Source organism: Chamaea fasciata, unplaced genomic scaffold (genome assembly GCF_029207755.1).
Source record: "Chamaea fasciata isolate MVZ Bird 193981 ecotype frontalis unplaced genomic scaffold, bChaFas1.0.hap1 SCAF_923, whole genome shotgun sequence".
NCBI classification, from domain to species: domain Eukaryota; kingdom Metazoa; phylum Chordata; class Aves; order Passeriformes; family Sylviidae; genus Chamaea; species Chamaea fasciata.
Window position 1 is genome coordinate 8,075 of NW_027095008.1, and position 22,075 is coordinate 30,149.

The 22,075-nt window shown below is 59.3% G+C and overlaps 2 protein-coding genes across 2 annotated transcripts; one reads left to right on the top strand and one right to left on the bottom strand.

Moving 5' to 3' along the window:
* Window positions 1-1,090: 1,090 nt before the first annotated feature.
* On the top strand, window positions 1,091-9,050 carry LOC136306040 (kallikrein-14-like). The gene is made up of 5 exons (XM_066209388.1): window positions 1,091-1,196; window positions 3,317-3,554; window positions 5,303-5,589; window positions 7,166-7,302; window positions 8,848-9,050. Exons 1-5 carry the CDS (start codon window positions 1,091-1,093, stop codon window positions 8,998-9,000), a joined length of 921 nt encoding a protein of 306 aa, XP_066065485.1. The 3' UTR covers window positions 9,001-9,050.
* A 4,261-nt stretch (window positions 9,051-13,311) lies between these two features.
* Window positions 13,312-21,854, bottom strand: LOC136306037 (synaptophysin-like protein 1). Its single transcript, XM_066209386.1, has 6 exons — window positions 21,768-21,854; window positions 19,172-19,296; window positions 17,406-17,729; window positions 14,203-14,379; window positions 13,595-13,619; window positions 13,312-13,505 (listed from the first exon to the last, which is right to left on the bottom strand). The coding sequence occupies exons 1-6, from the start codon at window positions 21,834-21,836 to the stop codon at window positions 13,392-13,394; spliced, it is 834 nt and encodes a 277-aa protein (XP_066065483.1). The 5' UTR covers window positions 21,837-21,854; the 3' UTR covers window positions 13,312-13,391.
* Window positions 21,855-22,075: the final 221 nt, after the last annotated feature.

The following is a 22,075-nucleotide window of genomic DNA, read 5'->3' on the forward strand; positions in this document are numbered from 1 at the left end:
AACGGGGGGAAATGGGGGGAAAATGGGGGAAAAATGGGGGAAAATGGGGAAAAATGGGGGAAAATGGGGGAAAAATGGGGGAAAATGGGGAAAAATGGGGAAAATGGGGGAAAAATGGGGGAAAATGGGGAAAAATGGGGAAAATGGGGGAAAATGGGGGGGAAATGGGAAAAATGGGGGAAAAATGGGGGAAAATGGGGAAAAATGGGGGGAAATGGGGAAAAATGGGGGAAAATGGGGAAAAATGGGGGGAAATGGGGGGAAACGGGGAAAAATGGGGGGAAATGAGGGGAAATGAGGGGGAAAAGGGGGGGACGGAGGAGACGGCGGGGACAGGGATGGGACGGCGGTGAGGACACGGGGGAGGGGGGAAAATGGGGAAAAACGGGGGGAAATGGGGAAAAACGGGGGAAAGTGGGGAAAATGGGGAAAAATGGGGGGAAATGAGGGGGAAAAGGGGGGGACGGAGGCGGCGGCGGGGACAGGGATGGGACGGCGGTGAGGACACGGGGGAGGGGGGAAAATGGGGAAAAACGGGGGAAAGTGGGGAAAATGGGGAAAAAATGGGGAAAAAAATGGGGAAAAATGGGGGAAATGGGGGAAAAGGGGAAAAATGGAGGAAAAAAGGAGGAAATTAGGGGAAAATGAGGGAATGGGGGAAATGGGGGGAAATGGGAAAATTTGAGGGGAAAAAGGGGGGAAATGGGGGAAAATGGGGGAAAATGGGGGGGAAAAATGGGGGAAGGAAAAAAGGGGGAAATGAGGGAAAATTTGGGAGAAAAGGGAGGAAATAAATGGAAAATGGAGGGGAAATAGGGAAAAGGAGGGAAAAATGGGGAGAAAAGGGGAAAAATGGGGGAAATTTGGGGGGAAATGGGAAAAATTGGGGGCCATGGGAAAAAAAAAACATGGAGAAAATTGGGGAATGGGAAAAACGGGGAGGAAATGGGGGAAAATGGGGAAAAAAAAAGGCGGGAATTGGGAAAAAACATGGGAAGGGGAGGGAAATGGGGGGAAATCGGGAAAAATTTGGTGGGAATGAGGGGGGATTATGGGGAATTTGGGGAAAAAATGGGGAAAATTGAGGAAAATGGGGAAAAATGGAGGGGGAGGGGCAGTGGGGGGGGTCACCTGTGTCACCTCCCGGTGTCACCTCAGGGCCGTGGAGCCGCTGCTGCTGCTGCTGCTGCTCTCAGGTACCTGGGGGATACACCTGGGGACACACCTGGGGATACACCTGGGGGATACACCTGGGGGATACACTTGGGGGAACACACCTGGGGACACACCTGGGGGATACACCTGGGGGATACACCTGGGGGATACACCTGGGGACACACCTGGGGGATACACCTGGGGGAACACACCTGGGGACACACCTGGGGGAACACACCTGGGGGGACACACCTGGGGGATACACTTGGGGGAACACACCTGGGGACACACCTGGGGGATACACCTGGGGACACACCTGGGGGATACACCTGGGGACACACCTGGGGGATACACCTGGGGGATACACCTGGGGGATACACCTGGGGACACACCTGGGGGATACACCTGGGGGATACACCTGGGGACACACCTGGGGGATACACCTGGGGGATACACCTGGGGGATACACCTGGGGACACACCTGGGGGATACACCTGGGGGATACACCTGGGGACACACCTGGGGGATACACCTGGGGGATACACCTGGGGACACACCTGGGGGATACACCTGGGGGATACACCTGGGGGATACACCTGGGGGATACACCTGGGAACACACCTGGGGGATACACCTGGGGGATACACCTGGGAACACACCTGGGGGGATACACCTGGGGACACACCTGGGGGAACACACCTGGGGGAACACACCTGGGGGGATACACCTGGGGAACACACCTGGGGGAGCACACCTGGGGGGACACACCTGGGGACACACCTGGGGGATACACCTGGGGAACGCACCTGGGGAACACACCTGGGGGAACACACCTGGGGGGATACACCTGGGGAACACACCTGGGGGAGCACACCTGGGGAGCACACCTGGGGAACACACCTGGGGGATACACCTGGGGAACGCACCTGGGGAACACACCTGGGGAGCACACCTGGCGAGCACACCTGGGGAGCTCACCTGGGGAACACACCTGGGGAGCACACCTGGGGGAGCACACCTGGGGAACACACCTGGGGGGATACACCTGGGGAACACACCTGGGGAGCTCACCTGGGGGATACACCTGGGGAACGCACCTGGGGAACACACCTGGGGAGCTCACCTGGGGAACGCACCTGGTGGCGTCGTCCCCATAAAGGTGCCACACCTGCTTGTCCCCACGGAGGTGCCGCCCTTGTTGTCCCCACGGAGGTGACACGCTTGTCCCCATAAAAGTGCCACACCTGCTGTCCCCGCGGGAGGTGACACCCCTGGTGGCCCAGGGGGACACTCCTGGTGGCGTTGTCCCCATCAAAGGTGCCACACCTGCTGTCCCCGTGGAGGTGACACACGTGTCCCCATGGCCCCACGGAGGTGTCACCCCTGCTGTCCGCATGGGAAATGTCACCCCTGGTGGCCCAGGGGACACTCCTGGTGTCACTGTCCCCACCCCGGTGTCCCAGGGCTGTCACTGTCCCCACTCCGGTGTCCCAGGGGTGTCACTGTCCCCACCCCGGTGTCCCGGGGGTGTCACTGTCCCCACCCCGGTGTCCCATTGTCCCCACCCCGGTGTCCCATTGTCCCCACTCCGGTGTCCCGGGGGGTGTCACTGTCCCCACTCCAATGTCCCAGGGGTGTCACTGTCCCCAGTCCGGTGTCCCATTGTCCCCACTCCGGTGTCCCAGGGGTGTCACTGTCCCCACTCTGGTGTCCCATTGTCCCCACCCCGGTGTCCCATTGTCCCCACCCCGGTGTCCCGGGGGTGTCACTGTCCCCACTCCGGTGTCCCAGGGGTGTCACTGTCCCCACCCCGGTGTCCCGGGTGTGTCACCGTCCCCACCCCGGTGTCCCGGGGGTGTCACTGTCCCCACTCCGGTGTCCCATTGTCCCCACCCCGGTGTCCCAGGGGTGTCACTGTCCCCACTCCGGTGTCCCATTGTCCCCACCCCGGTGTCCCGGGGGTGTCACTGTCCCCACTCTGGTGTCCCATTGTCCCCACCCCGGTGTCCCATTGTCCCCACCCCGGTGTCCCAGGGCTGTCACTGTCCCCACCCCGGTGTCCCGGGGGTGTCACTGTCCCCACTCTGGTGTCCCATTGTCCCCACCCCGGTGTCCCGGGGGTGTCACCGTCCCCACGCCCGCCGTCCCTTTGTCCCCGCAGGTGTCACCCTGTCGCAGCCGCCGCCGTGTCCCCCGGGCCAGCAGGCTCAAGGGGACGGCGCTGGTGTCACCTGCGTCCCCGTGTCGCCCGAGGGGGACGAGGACAGGATCATCGGCGGCTACCCGTGTGTCCCCATGTCGCAGCCCTGGCAGGCGCTGCTCTACGGCCCGCTGCGCTGCGGGGGGGTCCTGGTGCGGCCGCAGTGGGTGCTGACCGCCGCCCACTGCAACAAGAGGTGACAATGACACCCCTGGGGACAGGGACAGTGACACCCCTGGGGACAGGGACAGGGACAGTGCCACCCGCTGCGCTGCGGGGGGGTCCTGGTGCGGCCGCAGTGGGTGCTGACCGCCGCCCACTGCAACAAGAGGTGACAATGACACCCCTGGGGACAGGGACAGCGACAGGGACACCCCTGGGGACAGGGACAGGGACAGGGACAGTGCCACCCGCTGCGCTGCGGGGGGGTCCTGGTGCGGCCGCAGTGGGTGCTGACCGCCGCCCACTGCAACAAGAGGTGACAATGACAGTGACAGGGACACCCCCGGGGACAGGGGACACCCCTGGGGACAGGGACAGGGACACCCCTGGGGACAGGGACAGGGACAGGGACAGTGCCACCCGCTGCGCTGCGGGGGGGTCCTGGTGCGGCCGCAGTGGGTGCTGACCGCCGCCCACTGCAACAAGAGGTGACAATGACAGTGACAGGGACACTCCTGGGGACAGGGACACCCCCGGGGACAGGGACAGGGACACCCCCGGGGACAGGGACAGGGACAGTGCCACCCGCTGCGCTGCGGGGGGGTCCTGGTGCGGCCGCAGTGGGTGCTGACGGCCGCCCACTGCAACAAGAGGTGACAATGACACCCCTGGGGACAGGGACAGCGACAGGGACACCCCTGGGGACAGGGACAGGGACAGGGGACACCCCTGGGGACAGGGACAGGGACAGGGGACACCCCTGGGGACAGTGACAGTGACACCCCCGGGGACAGGGACAGGGACAGCGCCACCCGCTGCGCTGCGGGGGGGGTCCTGGTGCGGCCGCAGTGGGTGCTGACGGCCGCCCACTGCAACAAGAGGTGACAATGACACCCCCGGGGACAGTGACAGGGACAGGGACACCCCTGGGGACAGGGACAGGGACAGGGACAGTGCCACCCGCTGCGCTGCGGGGGGGTCCTGGTGCGGCCGCAGTGGGTGCTGACCGCCGCCCACTGCAACAAGAGGTGACAATGACAGTGACAGGGACACTCCTGGGGACAGGGACACCCCTGGGGACAGGGACAGGGACACCCCTGGGGACAGGGACAGGGACAGGGGACAGCTGGCAGGGACAGGTGTGACCCCGGTGGGTGCTGACTGCTGCTCACTGCAATGCCAGGTGACAGTGACAGTGACAGTGACAGTGACAGTGACATCCCCCGGGGACAGGGGACACCTGACAAGGACAGTCCCCAACCCCCCCCAATGTCCCCAATGTCCCCAATGTCCCCCAAAATATCCCCAAGCCCCCTCAATGTCCCCAACGTCCCCAAGCTCCCTGATGTCCCCAATGTCCCCATTGTCCCCAACGCCCTGAATGTCCCCGCTGTCCCCAATGTTCCCAACCCCCCCAATGCCCCCACTGTCCCCGCTGTCCCCACCCCCCCTGACTGTCCCCGCTGTCCCCACTCCCCCGCTGTCCCTGCTGTCCTCACCCCCCCAATGTCCCCGTTGTCCCCAATGTCCCCAACCCCCCTGACTGTCCCCAAGGTCCCCAACCCTCCCAATGTCCCCATTGTCCCCGCTGTCCCCAACCCCCCTGACTGTCCCCGCTGTCCCCAATGTTCCCAACCCCCCCAATGTCCCCATTGTCCCCGTTGTCCCCAACCCCCCTGACTGTCCCCGCTGTCCCCAACCCCCCTGACTGTCCCCAAGGTCCCCAACCCCCCCAATGTCCCCATTGTCCCCAACCCCCCCAATGTCCCCATTGTCCCCGCTGTCCCCAACCCCCCTGACTGTCCCCGCTGTCCCCAGGGGTCTCCGTGTCCGGCTGGGCGAGGACGACCTGACGCGTCGCGAGGGGACGGAGCAGGAGCGCCGGGTGACCTTGGCCTTGTCCCACCCGCGCTTCGACCCGGCCACGCTGGACAGCGACCTGGCGCTGCTGAAGCTCGACCGGCCGGTGGTCATCGGCCGCAGCGTCCGGCCGCTGGCCCTGCCCCGAGCCTGCGGCCGGCCCGGCGCGTCCTGCATGCTGTCCGGCTGGGGGACGGTCACCAGCCCCCAGGGTACGGGGACGGCGGGGGACGGCGGGGGTCATCGGGGGTCATCAGGGGACATCGGGGGTCATCAGGGGTCATCAGGGGTCATCAGGGGACGGGGGACGGTCACCAGCCCCCAGGGTACGGGGACGGCGGGGGACAGCAGGGGTCATCAGGGGTCATCAGGGGTCATCAGGGGACGGGGGACGGTCACCAGCCCCCAGGGTACGGGGACGGCGGGGGTCATCAGGGGTCATCAGGGGTCATCAGGGGTCATCAGGGGTCAGGGGATGGTCACCAGCCCCCAGGGTACGGGGACGGCAGGGGTCATCAGGGGTCATCAGGGGTCATCAGGGGTCATCAGGGGATATCCGGGGTCATCAGGGGTCATCAGGGGTCATCAGGGGTCATCAGGGGTCATCAGGGGATATCCGGGGTCATCAGGGGTCATCAGGGGTCAGGGGACGGTCACCAGCCCCCAGGGTACGGGGATGGCGGGGGACATCGGGGGTCATCAGGGGTCATCAGGGGTCATCAGGGGTCATCAGGGGTCATCAGGGGTCATCAGGGGTCATCAGGGGATATCCGGGGTCATCAGGGGTCATCAGGGGTCAGGGGACGGTCACCAGCCCCCAGGGTACGGGGATGGCGGGGGTCATCAGGGGTCATCAGGGGTCATCAGGGGTCATCAGGGGTCATCAGGGGTCATCAGGGGACATCAGGGGTCATCAGGGGTCATCAGGGGATATCCGGGGTCATCAGGGGTCATCAGGGGTCATCAGGGGTCATCAGGGGATATCCGGGGTCATCAGGGGTCATCAGGGGACGGGGGACGGTCACCAGCCCCCAGGGTATGGGAATGGCGGGGGACAGCGGGGGTCATCAGGGGTCATCAGGTGTCATCAGGGGTCATCAGGGGTCATCAGGGGTCATCAGGGGATATCCGGGGTCATCAGGGGTCATCAGGGGTCATCAGGGTATATCCGGGGTCATCAGGGGACATCAGGGGTCATCAGGGGTCATCAGGGTATATCCGGGGTCATCAGGGGCCATCAGGGGATATCAGGGGTCATCAGGGGTCATCAGGGGTCAGGAGACGGTCACCAGCCCACAGGGTCAGGGCACGGGAGTCATCAGAGGTCAAGGGCCAGGGGTCAGGGGTCAGGGGTCAGGGCTAGGGGCCGGGGAGGAGGTCTGGGGGGAGTTTGGACGGAATTGGGCTGGGACTGGTTAAAAACGGAGCGGAAAATCCAGGGAAAAGTCGGAATCGGGGGGGGGAGGGGGAGGGGGGGGCGGGGAGGAATTTTTTGGGAAATCGGGGTGGAACGGTCAAAAATGGAGAGAAAAATCCAGAGTGACCCCTGAGTGACCCCTGAGTGACCCCTGAGTGCCCCGAGTGCCCCCTGAGTGACCCCTGAGTGACCCCTGAGTGCCCCGAGTGCCCCCTGAGTGACCCCTGAGTGACCCCTGAGTGCCCCGAGTGCCCCCTGAGTGACCTGAGTGACCCCTGAGTGACCCCTGAGTGACCCCTGAGTGACCCCTGACCACTCCGGGCCTGTCCTGGGGGTGTCCCGACCCCGCTGACCCCCGGCTGACCCCGCAGTGACCCTGCCCAGCCGCCTGATCTGCGCCTACGTGCAGCTGCTGCCGGACGCCGCCTGCCGCCGCGCCTACCCGCGCCGCATCACTCCCAGCATGCTCTGCGCCGGCGTCAGCGACCGCCGCGTCGACTCCTGCCAGGTGAACCCCGCCCCCCCCAGACACGCCCCAAAATGGGAACAGAACGCGCACCAAAGATGCCCCAAAGCTGCCAAAAAATCCGCCAAAATCGGCACAAAATCCACCCCAAATCTACCAAAAATCTGCCCAAAATCTGCCCCAAAATCTGCCCAAAATCTGCCCCAAATCTGCCCCAAATCTGCCCCAAAGCTGTCAAAAAATCTGCCAAAATCTGCCCCAAAATCTGCCCCAAATCTGCCCCAAAATCTGCCCCAAAATCTGCCCCAAAATCTGCCCCAAAATCTGCCCCAAAATCTGCCCCAAAATCTGCCCAAAATCTGCCCCAAAGCTGCCAAAAAATCCGCCAAAATCTGCCCCAAATCTGCCCCAAATCTGCCCAAAATCTGCCCCAAAATCTGCCCAAAATCTGCCCAAAATCTGCCCCAAAATCTGCCCAAAATCTGCCCAAAATCTGCCCCAAATCTGCCCCAAATCTGCCCCAAATTTGCCCCAAAATCTGCCCCAAATCTGCCCCAAATCTACCAAAAAAATCCACCCCAAAATTCGGCAAAATCAGCCCCAAAATTTGCCCCAAATTCCCCCAAAATCCGCCCAAATTCCGCCTCAAATCCACCCAAAATTCCACCCCCAAACTCGGCAGAATCAGCCCCGAAACACCAAAACCCACCCAAAATCTTGCACCCTTGACCCCTGAGTGACCCCTGGGACCCCTGAGTGACCCCTGAGTGACCCCTGGGTGACCCCTGAGTGACCCGAGTGATCCCTGAGTGACCCCTGTGTGACCCCAGGGTGACTCCGGGGGTCCCCTGTCCTGCAATGGGACCCTGCAGGGCATCGTGTCCTGGGGGCTCCAGAGTGACCCCTGAGTGACCCCTGGGTGACCCCTGAGTGACCCCTGAGTGACCCCTGACCCCTGTGTGTCCCCAGGGTGACTCCGGGGGTCCCCTGTCCTGCAATGGGACCCTGCAGGGCATCGTGTCCTGGGGGCTCCAGAGTGACCCCTGAGTGACCCCTGGGTGACCCCTGACCCCTGTGTGACCCCAGGGTGACTCCGGGGGTCCCCTGTCCTGCAATGGGACCCTGCAGGGCATCGTGTCCTGGGGGCTCCAGAGTGACCCCTGAGTGACCCCTGGGTGACCCCTGGGTGACCCCTGACCCCTGTGTGACCCCAGGGTGACTCCGGGGGTCCCCTGTCCTGCAATGGGACCCTGCAGGGCATCGTGTCCTGGGGGCTCCAGAGTGACCCCTGAGTGACCCCTGGGTGACCCCTGACCCCTGTGTGACCCCAGGGTGACTCCGGGGGTCCCCTGTCCTGCAATGGGACCCTGCAGGGCATCGTGTCCTGGGGGCTCCAGAGTGACCCCTGAGTGACCCCTGGGTGACCCCTGAGTGACCCCTGACCCCTGTGTGACCCCAGGGTGACTCCGGGGGTCCCCTGTCCTGCAATGGGACCCTGCAGGGCATCGTGTCCTGGGGGCTCCAGAGTGACCCCTGAGTGACCCCTGGGTGACCCCTGGGTGACCCCTGACCCCTGTGTGACCCCAGGGTGACTCCGGGGGTCCCCTGTCCTGCAATGGGACCCTGCAGGGCATCGTGTCCTGGGGGCTCCAGACCTGCGCCCTGCCCGGACACCCCGGGGTCTACACGCGCGTCTGCGAGTTCACAGCCTGGATCCGCGACACCATGGACAACAACTAGGGGACACCTCGGGGACACCTCGGGGACATCGTGGGGACATCGTGGGACATGGGGACATCATGGGGAGACCTTGGGGACATCACGGGGACATGGGGACATTGTGGGGACATGGGCATGGGGGACACTGGGGTCACACCGGGGTCACACCGGGGTCTGCGAGTTCACAGCCTGGATCCGCGACACCATGGACAACAACTAGGGGACACCTCGGGGACATGGGGACACCTTGGGGACATCATGGGGACACCTTGGGGACATGGGGATGGGGACACTGGGGTCACACCGGGGTCTGCGAGTTCACAGCCTGGATCCGCGACACCATGGACAACAACTAGGGACACCTGGGGACACCTCGGGGACACCTCGGGGACATCGTGGGACATGGGGACATCATGGGGAGACCTTGGGGACATCACAGGGACATGGGCATGGGGACACTGGGGTCACACCGGGGTCTGCGAGTTCACAGCCTGGATCAGGGACACCATGGACAACAACTAGGGACACCTTGGGGACACCTTGGGGACATCGTGGGGACATCATGGGACATGGGGACATCGTGGGGACATCGTGGGGACACCTCGGGGACAGCCTGGGGACATGGGGATGGGGACACTGGGGTCACACCAGGGTCTGCGAGTTCACAGCCTGGATCCGCGACACCATGGACAACAACTAGGGGACACCTCGGGGACACCTTGGGGACATCGTGGGACATGGGGACATCATGGGGAGACCTTGGGGACATCACGGGGACATGGGCATGGGGACACTGGGGTCACACCGGGGTCACACCGGGGTCTACACACGCGTCTGCGAGTTCACAGCCTGGATCCGCGACACCATGGACAACAACTAGGGGACACCTGGGGGACACCTTGGGGACATCGTGGGGACACCTCGGGGACATGGGGACATTGTGGGGACATCGTGGGGACATGGGTATGGGGACACTGGGGTCACACCGGGGTCTGCGAGTTCACAGCCTGGAGCAGGGACACCATGGACAACAACTAGGGACACCTCGGGGACATGGGGACACCTTGGGGACATTGTGGGGACACCTTGGGGACATCGTGGGGACAGCCTGGGGACATGGGGACATCGTGGGGACACCTTGGGGACATCACGGGGACATGGGCATGGGGACACTGGGGTCACACCAGGGTCACACCGGGGTCTGCGAGTTCACAGCCTGGAGCAGGGACACCATGGACAACAACTAGGGACACCTCGGGGACATGGGGACACCTTGGGGACACCGTGGGGACATCGTGGGACACGGGGACACCTTGGGGACACCGTGGGGACATCATGGGACATGGGGACATCATGGGGACATCGTGGGGACACCTCGGGGACATGGGGACACATTGGGGACATCGTGGGGACACCTCGGGGACAGCCTGGGGACATGGGGACATCGTGGGGACATGGGGATGGGGGACACTGGGGTCACACCGGGGTCTGCGAGTTCACAGCCTGGATCCGCGACACCATGGACAACAACTAGGGACACCTCGGGGACACCTTGGGGACATCGTGGGACATGGGGACACCTTGGGGACATCGTGAGGACATGGGGACATCATGGGGACATCGTGGGGACACCTCGGGGACATTGTGAGGACATGGGGACATCATGGGGACATCGTGGGGACACCTCGGGGACAGCCTGGGGACATGGGCATGGGGACACCGGGGTCACACTGGGGTCACACCGGGGTCTGTGAGTTCACAGCCTGGAGCAGGGACACCATGGACAACAACTAGGGGACATGGGGACACCTTGGGGACATCGTGGGGACATCATGGGACACGGGAACACCTTGGGGACATTGTGGGGACATGGGGACATCATGGGGACACCTCGGGGACACCTCGGGGACACCTTGGGGACATCGTGGGGACACCTTGGGGACATGGGGACATCATGGGGACACCTTGGGGACACCTTGGGGACACGGTGGGGACGCGGAGCCGGGCCGGCACGGGGTGGGACAAGGGACGCGGTGACGGTGCCAAGGTCACCCTGGGGCCACCAAGGGCCACCCAAGTGCCCGGCGGGGCCGCCGCGGTGCCACCCCGGGCGGTGACGGAGGGGACGCGGATTTGGGGTCAGAAGCAATAAATACGGAGCGAACGCGGCCTCGGGTCCATCCCTGGTGTCCCCAGCCCCGCCCCCGATGTCCCCAAGGGTCCCCTGGGTGGGGGAGGGGCGGGGCTGACCCCTCCCCCCCCCCCCGTTCCCGGAAGTGATTTTGGGGCGTTTTCCCAGAATTTTCGTTTATTGAGGCACTTGCGGAGCCTGGGGGGGGGGGGGGGAGGGGAGGGGAGCCCGGAGTGTTTGGCCACGCCCACATGGGGGAGGGGCCAATGGGAGGAGGGTAGGTGGGGGTGGGGCCAATCAGGGGCCGCGAACCCGAGCGGGGTCAAGCAAAGGTCACCCAAGGTTCACCCAACCCAACCCAAAGGTCACCCAAGGGTCAACCCAAGGTCAACCAAAACTAACTCAACGGTCAACCCAAGGTCAACCCAAAGGTCAACTAAACCCACCCCAAAGGTCAACCCAAGGGTCAACCCAAGGTCAACCAAACCCAACCCAAGGTCACGCCACCCACCTCAAGAGTCGACCAAAGCCAACCAAACTGAACCCAAGCCCCGCCCAACTCAAGCCAGGGTCAACCAAAGCCAAGTCGAGGTCAGCCAAGGTCAACCCAACTCAAGCCGAAGGTCAACAAAAGGTCAAATCAAGGCCAGGTCAGCCAAGGTCAACCCAACCCAAGGGTCAAGCCAAGATCAAGACGAACCCAATGAAGGTCAACTCAAGGTCAAGACTAACCCAATGGTCAACGCAAGACCAAGACCAAATCAATGGTCAACCCCAGTCAAGACCAACCCCATGGTCAACCCAAGACCAAGACCAAGCCAATCACCAACTCAAGATAAAAACCAACCCAATGGTCAACCCAAGTCAAGACCAAGCCAATGGTCAACCCAAGTCAAGACCAAGCCAATGGCCAACTCAAGACCAAGACCAACGCGATGGTCAACCAAAGTCAAAACCAACCCAATGATGGTCAACCTGAATCAAGACCAACCCAATCGCCAACTCAAGATGAAAACCAACCCAATGGTCAACCCAAGATCAAAACCAAGCCAGTGGTCAACCCGAAATCAAGACTAACCCAATGACCAACTCAAGATCAACAACAGCCCAACGGTCAACCTAAGTCAAGATCAATCAACAATGGTCAAGTCGAAGTCAAGTCTAACCCAATGACCAACTCAAGGTCAAGACCAAGCCAAAGGTCAACCCAAGTCAAGACCAACGCAATGATGGTCAAGCCAAAGTCAAGACTAACCCAATGACCAACTCAAGATCAAGACCAATCCAATGGTCGACTCAAGACCAACCCAATGGTCAACCCAAAATCAAGATCAACCCAATGACCGACTCAAGGTCAAGACCAAACCAAAGGTCAACCCAAGTCAAGACCAACCCCATGGTCAACCCAAGATCAAGACCAACCCGATAATCAACTCAAGGTCAAGACCAATCCAACGGTCAACCCAAGTCAAGACCAACGCAATGATGGTCAAGCCAAAGTCAAAACCAACCCAATGGCCAACTCAAGATCAAGACCAACCCAATGAAGATCAACTCAAGGTCAAGACCAAGCCAATGGTCAACCCAAGCCAAGACCAACCAATGATCAAGGCAAGATCAAGACCAACGCAACAATCAAGTCAAGACCAACCCAATGGTCACCACCATTAACGGTCACCAAAATCCAGACCAAGCCGAACGGTCAGCCCGGGTCAAGGTCAACCAACGGATGGTCAACCAAGGCCAACCCCAAGCCAAGACCAACCAATGGCCAACCTGAGCCAGCCCATGGTCAACTCCAGCCATGGTCAAGACTGACCAATGGTCGGTGAGATCAAGGTCAACCCGAGGTCAGCGAGGTCACGGTCAACCAATGGTCAGTGAGGTCAATACTGACCCAAAGGTCATCCTAAGACCAACCAATGGTCACCAGAACCAAGGTCAACAGCAAATCAAGCCGAGGTCAAGCTGAGGTCAAAGGTCACCCAATGGTCAAGCCAAGAGCAGCCAATGGTCAGCGAGGTCAAGGTCTCCGAAAGGTCACCCCCCAAAATGGTCAACGATGTAAGAATCGACCAATCCACACCCTGACCACGCCCACTCAAAATCAAGGTCACCCAAAGGTCACCGAGGTCAAGGTCAACCCCACCCCTCCCCACCCCTCCCCCACCCCGATGAGCTCAGCGTGCAAAGCCCCTCCCCCAACGCCCGGCCACGCCCCCAGCCCTCAGCCCCGCCCCCAAATAACAACAGCACGACCCAGGAGGGAGGAGGGGCGGGGTCACATGGGGGAGGGGGCGGGGTCGGGGGGCGTGGCCGGGCGGTGCCACGGGGTCTCCTTGTAGACGAACCAGGAGCCGCCGGCCCAGAGCAGGAGGTTGAGGAACCCGAAGGCCTGGGAGGGAAAAAAATCCCGGAAATTCCGGATTAAAGCCACGCCCCCAACCCCATAAGTTCCGACCTCCTCCCTAAACACCATCTCACCTCGTTAAGCCACGCCCCCACCTCCCTAAGCCCCACCCACACCTCATTAAGCAACTCCCCACCTCCCCAATCCCAGCCCCATCTTCATAAGCCCCGCCCACACATCCCCAAGCCCTGCCCCACCCCAAGCCCCGCCCATCTCCCTAAGCCCCGCCTACATTCCCCACGCTCGGCCCACCACCCTAAGCCCCGCCCACCTCTCTGAGCACAACCCACCTTCCTCAGCCACGCCCCACCGCTCCAAGCCCCTCCCCCGCCTGTGCCTCAGTTTCCCCACCCCCAAATCCCCTCCCCCACACCCCAAATCCCCTCCCCCACACCCCAAAATCCCCTCCCCCACCCAATTTCCCCTCCCCCACCTCCCAAATCCTCTCCCTCACCCCAATCCTCCTCCCCTCTCCCAATTTCCCCTCCCCCACACCCCAAATCCCCTCCCCCACACCCCAACTCCCCTCCCCCGTCCTAAATTCCCCTGCCCCACTCCAAAATCCCCTCCCCCACCCCAAAATCCCCTCCCCCACCCCCAAATCCCCTCCCCACCCCCCAAATCCCCTCCCCCACCCCCCAATTTCCCCTCCCCCTGCCCCCAAATCCCCTCCCCCGCTCACCACCGAGGCCCCCAGCCCGCCCAGGGGCGTGGCCCCGGCGCGCGCGCAGGTGGCGGCGGGGGCGGGGCAGTGGGGGAGGGGCGCGGCCAGGGCGGCCCGGACGTGTCCCAGGGCCTGGGCCCAGGCCGAGGAGGCCACCAGCCAGAGCGCGGCCAGCAGCGCCGACAGCAGCACGTCCTGCGGACACACGGGGACAGCGGGGGACGGCGTCACAGACCGGGCGGGGCAGGACGGGGAAAAACGGGGGGAAAACGGGGGGAAAACGGGAAAAATGGGGGGAAACGGGGAAAAATGGGGGGAAACGGGGAAAAACGGGGGGAAAACGGGGGAAAAACGGGGGGAAACGGGGGGAAACGGGGAAAAAGGGGGGAAAAAACGGGGGAAAACGGGGAAAAAACGGGGGGAAACGGGGGAAAACGGGGAAAAACGGGGGGGAACGGGGAAAAAGGGGGAAAAAACGGGGGAAAACGGGGAAAAAACGGGGGGAAACGGGGGGAAAACGGGGAAAAATGGGGAAAAAACAGGGGAACGGGGGAAAATGGGGAAAAAAACGGGGAAAAACGGGGGGAAACGGGGAAAAAAGGGGAAAAAACGGGGGAAAACGGGGAAAAAAGGGGAAAAACGGGGGGGAACGGGGAAAAAGGGGGAAAAAACGGGGGAAAACGGGGGGAAACGGGGGGAAACGGGGAAAAATGGGGAAAAAACGGGGGAAAACGGGGAAAAAACGGGGAAAAAACGGGGGGAAACGGGGAAAAATGGGGAAAAAACGGGGGAAAACGAGGAAAAAACGGGGGGGAAACGGGGAAAAATGGGGGGAACGGGCAAAAAATGGGGGAAATGGGGCAAAAAACGGGGGAAACGGGCAAAAAATGGGGGAAATGGGGCAAAAAAAATGGGGGAAATGGGCAAAAAACGGGGGAAATGGGCAAAAAATGGGGGAAACGGGAAAAGCGGGGAAAAAACGGGGAGAACGGGCAAAAATGGGGGAAATGGGCAAAAAATGGGGGAAACGGGAAAATCAGGGAAAAAACAGGAGAAACGGGCAAAAATGGGGGAAATGGGCAAAAAATGGGGAAAAGGGGCAAAAAATGGGGGAACACGGGCAAAAAACGGGGAAAAAATGGGGGGAAACGGGAAAATAGGGGAAAAAACAGAGGGAAATGGGCAAAAATGGGGAAAACGGGGCAAAAAATGGGGGAAATGGGCAAAAAGGGCAAAAAATGGGGGAAATGGGCAAAAAATGGGGAAAAAACGGGAGGAAACGGGGCAAAAAATGGGGGAAATGGGAAAATCGGGGAAAAAACGGAGAGAACGGGCAAAAATGGGGAAATGGGTCAAAAATGGAAGAAATGGGCAAAAAACGGGGAAAAAGGGCAAAAAATGGGGGAAACGGGCAAAAAACGAGAGAAAACGGGCAAAAAATGGGGGAAATGGGTCAAAAATGGGGGAAATGACCCAAAAATAGGGAAAATGGGAAGACGGGGAAAAAAAAGGGGAAAAACAAAACAAAACAAAACAAAAAAAAGACCCAAAAAAGGGAGACAGTGACCCAAAAATGGGGAAAATGACCCAAAAATGGGGAAAATGACCCAAAAATGGTTAAAATGAGCCAAAAATGGGGAAAATGACCTAAAAATGGGGAAAATGGGTCAAAAATGGAGGAAACAGCCCAAAAATGGGGGGAAATGACCAAAAAATGGGGAAAAAAATCACTAAAAATGGGGAAAATTTTGGGGGGCGAACAAAAGGAGAGACCCCGAATTCCTGCGGGGTTTGGAAAGGGAAAAGCGGGAAAATTGAGGAGGAAAACGGGAATTTTGGGAGGAGAGAAAAAACCCGGAATTTTTTTGGGGAAAAAAAGGGAATTTCGGGGCAGGACTGGAAATTCTGGGGAGAAAATAAAGATTTTTTGGGACGAAAGTTGGGATTTTTGGGGGAAAAATGGGAATTTTCGGGAGAGAACGGGAATTTTTTAGGAAAAAAAGGAAAGCTTTGAGAGGAAAACTGGGAATTTTTGGGGAAAACTGGGAATTTTTTAGGGGCGGGGCTCCCAAAAAAAGGGGGCGGGACTTACCCAGGATCCTTAAGAGGCAGCAGAGGGAGAAAGAAGGAGCAGAAAGGGTTAAACCCCTCCCCCCCAAAGAATTCCCACCCCGGAAACCCCGGAATTCCCGAAATTCCATCGGAAATCCCCAAAATTCCCACCCCGGAAACCCTCAAAATTCCCGAAATTCCATCAAGAATCCCAAAAATTCTGTCGGGAATCCCCAAAATTCCATCGGAACTTCAAAAAATTCCCAAAATTCCACCAGGGAATCCCCAAAAATTCCACCGGGAATCTCTAAAATTCCATCAGGAAATCCCAAAAATTCCAGCCCAGGAGCCCCAAAATTCCGGAAATTCCATCAGGAATTCGAAAAATTCCCAAAATTCCACCGGGAATCCCTAAAACTCCGTCGGGAATCCCCAAAATTCCCACCCCGGAGCCCTCCCTGAGCACACCTGAACACACCTGTACAGGTGCCGGGTAGCCCAGGTAAAACCTCACCTGCCCCATCACATCCCCACCCGGACACACCTGGGCAGGTAAATCCTACCTGGACACACCTGGGCAAGTAAAGCCCACCTGTCCAAGCTCTCAGACCCCACCTGAGCGCACCTGGGCAGGTAAATCCTACCTGGACACACCTGGGCAGGTAAAAACCACCCGCCCAGGTGCTCAGACCCCACCTGGGCACACCTGAGCACTCACCAGGATCGGGAGGCGGGACCCCACGCACCTGTACAGGTGCAGGCAGCCCAGGTAACCGCCCCTGAGCACACCTGGGCACACCTGGGCACACCTGGGCACACCTGTCTAAACAAAACCCACCCGCCCAGGTGCTCAGACCCCACCTGGACACACCTGGACACACCTGAGCACATCTGAACACACCTGGACACACCTGGACACACCTGTCTAAACAAAACCCACCCACCCAGGTGCTCAGACCCCACCTGAGCACACCTGGACACACCTGAGCACACCTGGACACACCTGTCTAAACAAAACCCACCCACCCAGGTGCTCAGACCCCACCTGGACACACCTGGACACACCTGAGCACACCTGGGCACACCTGGGCACACCTGTCTAAACAAAACCCACCCGCCCAGGTGCTCAGACCCCACCTGGACACACCTGGGCACACCTGGGCACTCACCACGATCGGGAGGCGGGACCCCGCGCACCTGTACAGGTGCAGGTAGCCCAGGTAACCCCCCCCGAGCACACCTGGGCACACCTGGGCACACCTGAGCACACCTGGGCACTCACCACGATCGGGAGGCGGGACCCCGCGCACCTGTACAGGTGCAGGTAGCCCAGGTAAAGCCCCAGCGCCCCCAGGCTGTAGAGGAAGGCGACCACGGCCACGCCCACGAAGAAGCGCGAGGCCGAGGAGAAATCCCCGACCAGGTGAACGTCCTTGGGCCAGGTGTGGTTACACAGGTGAGTCAGGGAGGGCTCGAACACGGCCTCGTTCAACCTGCGGGGGGAGACACACCTGGGCGTCACCGGGGGGTCACCTGGGGGTCACCTGGGGGGGGCTGGATACACCTGGGGTCACCTGGACACACCTGGGGGTCACCTGGGGGGGGCTGGACACACCTGGGGTCACCTGGACACACCTGGGGGTCACCTGGGGGGGGCTGGATACACCTGGGGTCACCTGGACACACCTGGGCGTCACCTGGGGGGGGGGCTGGACACACCTGGGGTCACCTGGAGACACCTGGGGGGGGGCCGGGATACACCTGGGCTCACCTGAGGGGGATGGGGACACACCTGGGAGTCACCCTGATATACCTGGGGTCACCTGTGGGTCACCTGAAGGGGGCTGGGCACACCTGGGGTCACCTGGACACACCTGGGGGGGACTGGACACACCTGGGGGGGACTGGACACACCCATCCCACCCCTCACCTGTCCCTCACCTGTCCCACCTGTCCCTCACCTGTCCCTGTCCCACCTGTCCCTGTCTCACCTGTCCCGGTCTCACCTGTCTCACCTGTCTCACACCCATCCCACACCTGTCCCCTCACCTGTCTCACCTGTCCCTGTCCCACCTGTCCCTCACCTGTCCCTGTCTCACCTGTCCCACCTGTCCCACCCCTGTCCCACCTGTCCCTGTCCCACCTGTCCCGGTCTCACCTGTCCCCTCACCTGTCTCACCTGTCCCTGTCTCACCTGTCCCGGTCTCACCTGTCCCGGTCTCACCTGTCCCCTCACCTGTCCCACCTGTCCCTCACCTGTCTCACCTGTCCCACACCTGTCCCAGTCTCACCTGTCCCTGTCCCTCACCTGTCCCTGTCTCACCTGTCACTGAGCCCTCACCTGTCCCCTCACCTGTCCCACCTGTCCCGGTCCCACCTGTCTGACTCACCTGTCTCACACCTGTCTCACCTGTCCCCTCGCCTTTCTCACCTGTTGCTCACCTGTCTCACCTGTCCCTGTCTCACCTGTCCCTGAGCCCTCACCTGTCCCCACCCCTGTCCCTCACCTGTCTCACACCTGTCCCACCTGTCTCCTCACCTCTCCCACCTGTCCCCTCACCTGTCCCTGTCTCACCTGTCCCACACCTGTCCCACCTGTCCCTCACCTGTTCCCGTCTCACCTGTCCCGGTCTCACCTGTCCCTCACCTGTCTCACCTGTCCCACACCTGTCCCACCTGTATCTCACCTGTTACTCACCTATCCCTCACCTGTCCCTCACCTGTCCCCGTCTCACCCGTCTCATCTGTCTCACCTGTCCCACCTGTCTCACCTGTCTCACCTGTCCCCTCACCTGTCCCACCTGTCCCGGTCTCACCTGTCCCTCACCTGTCCCGGTCTCACCTGTCCCTCACCTGTCCCGGTCTCACCTGTCCCACCTGTCCCCTCACCTGTCTCACCTGTCCCACCCGTCCCGGCCCCACCTGCCCGACTCACCTGAAGGGGTAGGCGAAGCGGGCGGTGACCGAGTGGTTCTCGTGCCCCGCCCCCGCACAGGTGACGCGGAAGGTGACGGAGCCCTCGAAGCCGCCGCAGGTGGCGAAGGCGAAGATGGAGAAAAACTGGGAAATCGGGAAAATTCCGTAAAGATCGGGAACGGAAACGGAAAATTCGGGAAAGCTCAGAAAAATCGGGAATTTCAGGAGGAAAAATTGGGGGGAAATGGGAAAAAATCGGGAAAATTCAAAAAAAATCAGGAACGGAAACGGAAAATTCGGGAAAGTTCAGAAAAAATCGGGAATTTCAGGAGAAAAAACAAGGGAAAAAGCGGAAAATTGGGAAAACTCCATAAAAATCGGGAACAAAAATGGAAAATTCGGGAAAGTTCAGAAATATCGGGAATTTCAGGAGGAAAATATGAGGAAAAATGGGGAAAAATCGGGAAAATTACAAAAAAAATCAGGAACGGAAACGGAAAATTCAGGAAAGTTCAAACAAATTGGGAATTTCAGGAGGGAAAATAAGGGAAAAAGGGGAAAAATTGGGAAAATTTCATAAAAATTTGGAATAAAAACGGAAAATTCGGGAAAGTTCAGAAAAATCGGGAATTTCAGGAGAACAAAAAAGGGAAAAAGGGGAAAACTCAGGAAAATTCCATAAAAGTCGGGAACAGAAATAGAAGATTCAGGAAAGTTCAAAGAAATTGGGAATTTCAGGAAAAAAATAAGGAAAAATGGGAAAAAATCAGGAAAATTCCATAAAAATTGGAAATTTCAAGAGGAAAAGCGGAAAAATTGGGACAATTGCATAAAAATTTGGAATAAAGACAGAAAATTCCGGAAAGCTCAAAAAAATTGGGTATTTCAGGAAGAAAAACAAGGGAAAAAGCGGAAAATCGGGAAAATTCCATAAAAATCAGGAACAGAAAGGGAAAATTCGGGAAAGTTCAGAAAAATCGGGAATCTCAGGAGGGAAAATAAGGGAAAAAGGGGAAAAATCGGGAAAATTTCATAAAAATTGGGAATAAAAATGGAAAATACAGGAAAGTTCAGAAAAATCGGGAATTTCAGGAGCAAAATTGGGGGAAAATGGGGAAATTTGGGAAAACTTCATCAAATTTGGGAATAAAGATGGAAAATTAGGGAATATTAAAAGAAATTTGGGAATTTCAGGAGAAAAATGGGAGGAAAATGGGAAAAAATTGAGAAATTTTCATCAAAATTGGGAATAAAAATGAAAAAATTGGGAAAGTTCAAAAAAATCGGGAATTTCAGCAGGAAAATTAAGGGAAAAAAGGGGGAAAATGGGAAAATTTCATCAAAAATTGGAAATTTCAGGAGGAAAACTGGGGGGGAAATGGGAAAATTTGGGAAAATTTCATAAAAATGAAGAACAAAAATGGAAAATTCGGGAGAGTTCCAAAAAAATTGGGAATTTCGGGGAGAAAAATTGGGGAGAAAAGGGAAAAAATGGGGAAACTCCTGCAAAAAAATTTGGAACAAAAATGGAAAATCTGGGAAAACTCCACAAAAATTGCGGATCTCAGGCGAAAAATTGGGGAAAAAACTTGAAGACTTGGGGAGATCCCCCAGAAATCAGGAATAAGAACGGAAAATTCAGGAAAATTCCACAAAAAATCGGGAATTTCAGGAGAAAACCGGGACAATTCAGGGAAAGTTTCACCAAAAAAATTGGGAATTTTGGGGGAAAAAATCGGGGGGAAAATGGGAGAACGAATCCAAAAATTTGGGATAAAACGGGAAAATTCGGGGGAAATTCCACCAAAAAATCGGGAATTTCAGGAGAGAAACCCCAGTTTGGCCCCGGCGCCCTCCCAGTGACTCCACACCCCAAACCAGTACAAACCAGTAACGCCAAATCCCCTCCCAGTGCCCTCCCAGTCCCTCCCAGTTTGTCCCAGTCCATCCCAGTTTGTTCCAGTTCCCTCAATCTGCTCTCAGTCCCCTCCCAGTCTCTCCCAGTTTGTCCCAGTCCCTTCCCAGTCGCTCCCAGTCCCCTCCCAGTTCATCCCAGTCCCTCCCAGTTTGGCCCAGTTTCCCTCAATCCACTCCCAGTCCCTCCCAGTCGCTCCCAGTCCCCTCAATTCCCCTCCCAGTCCCTCCCAGTTTGTCCCAGTCCCCCCCCCAGTTTGTCCCAGTTTGTCCCAGTTTGTCCCAGTTTGTCCCAGTCCCTCCCAGTTCTCCCAGTTCCCTCCCAGTCCCCCCAATTCCCCTCCCAGTCCCTCCCAGTTTGTCCCAGTCCCCCCCAGTTTGTCCCAGTTTGTCCCAGTTTGTCCCAGTCCCCTCCCAGTCCCTCCCAGTTCTCCCAGTTCCCTCCCAGTCCCCCCAATTCCCCTCCCAGTCCCTCCCAGTTTGTCCCAGTTTGTCCCAGTCCCCTCCCAGTCCCTCCCAGTTCTCCCAGTTCCCTCCCAGTCCCCCCAATTCCCCTCCCAGTCTGTCCCAGTTTGTCCCAGTTTGTCCCAGTCCCCCCCAGTTCCGCTCCCCGTGACTCCCAGTTTATCCCAGTCCCTCCCAGTCCCCCCCAGTTTGTCCCAGTCTGTCCCAGTTTGTCCCAGTTTGTCCCAGTTCCGCACCCACTGCAGGGCGCGGTTCAGCCCCAGCGGCTCCTTCAGCGCCCCCAGCGACACCCGCGGGGCCGCCATTGCCGTCCTGACGTCACACGCGGCGCGACGGAAGTGACGTCACACCGCCAGGGGCGCGGCCGCCGCTCGCCCGCGCCTTCATTTGCATGCCGCGCGCTGATTGGCCCGCCGGGGGCGGAGCCCGCTTCTTTATATGGACGTTAAGCCCCGCCTCCCAATCCGACTCCCCTTATTTGCATATCGCTCATTTGCATATCGCTTCCGCGTCCGCCGCGCTCTTCATTTGCATAATTTTCCCT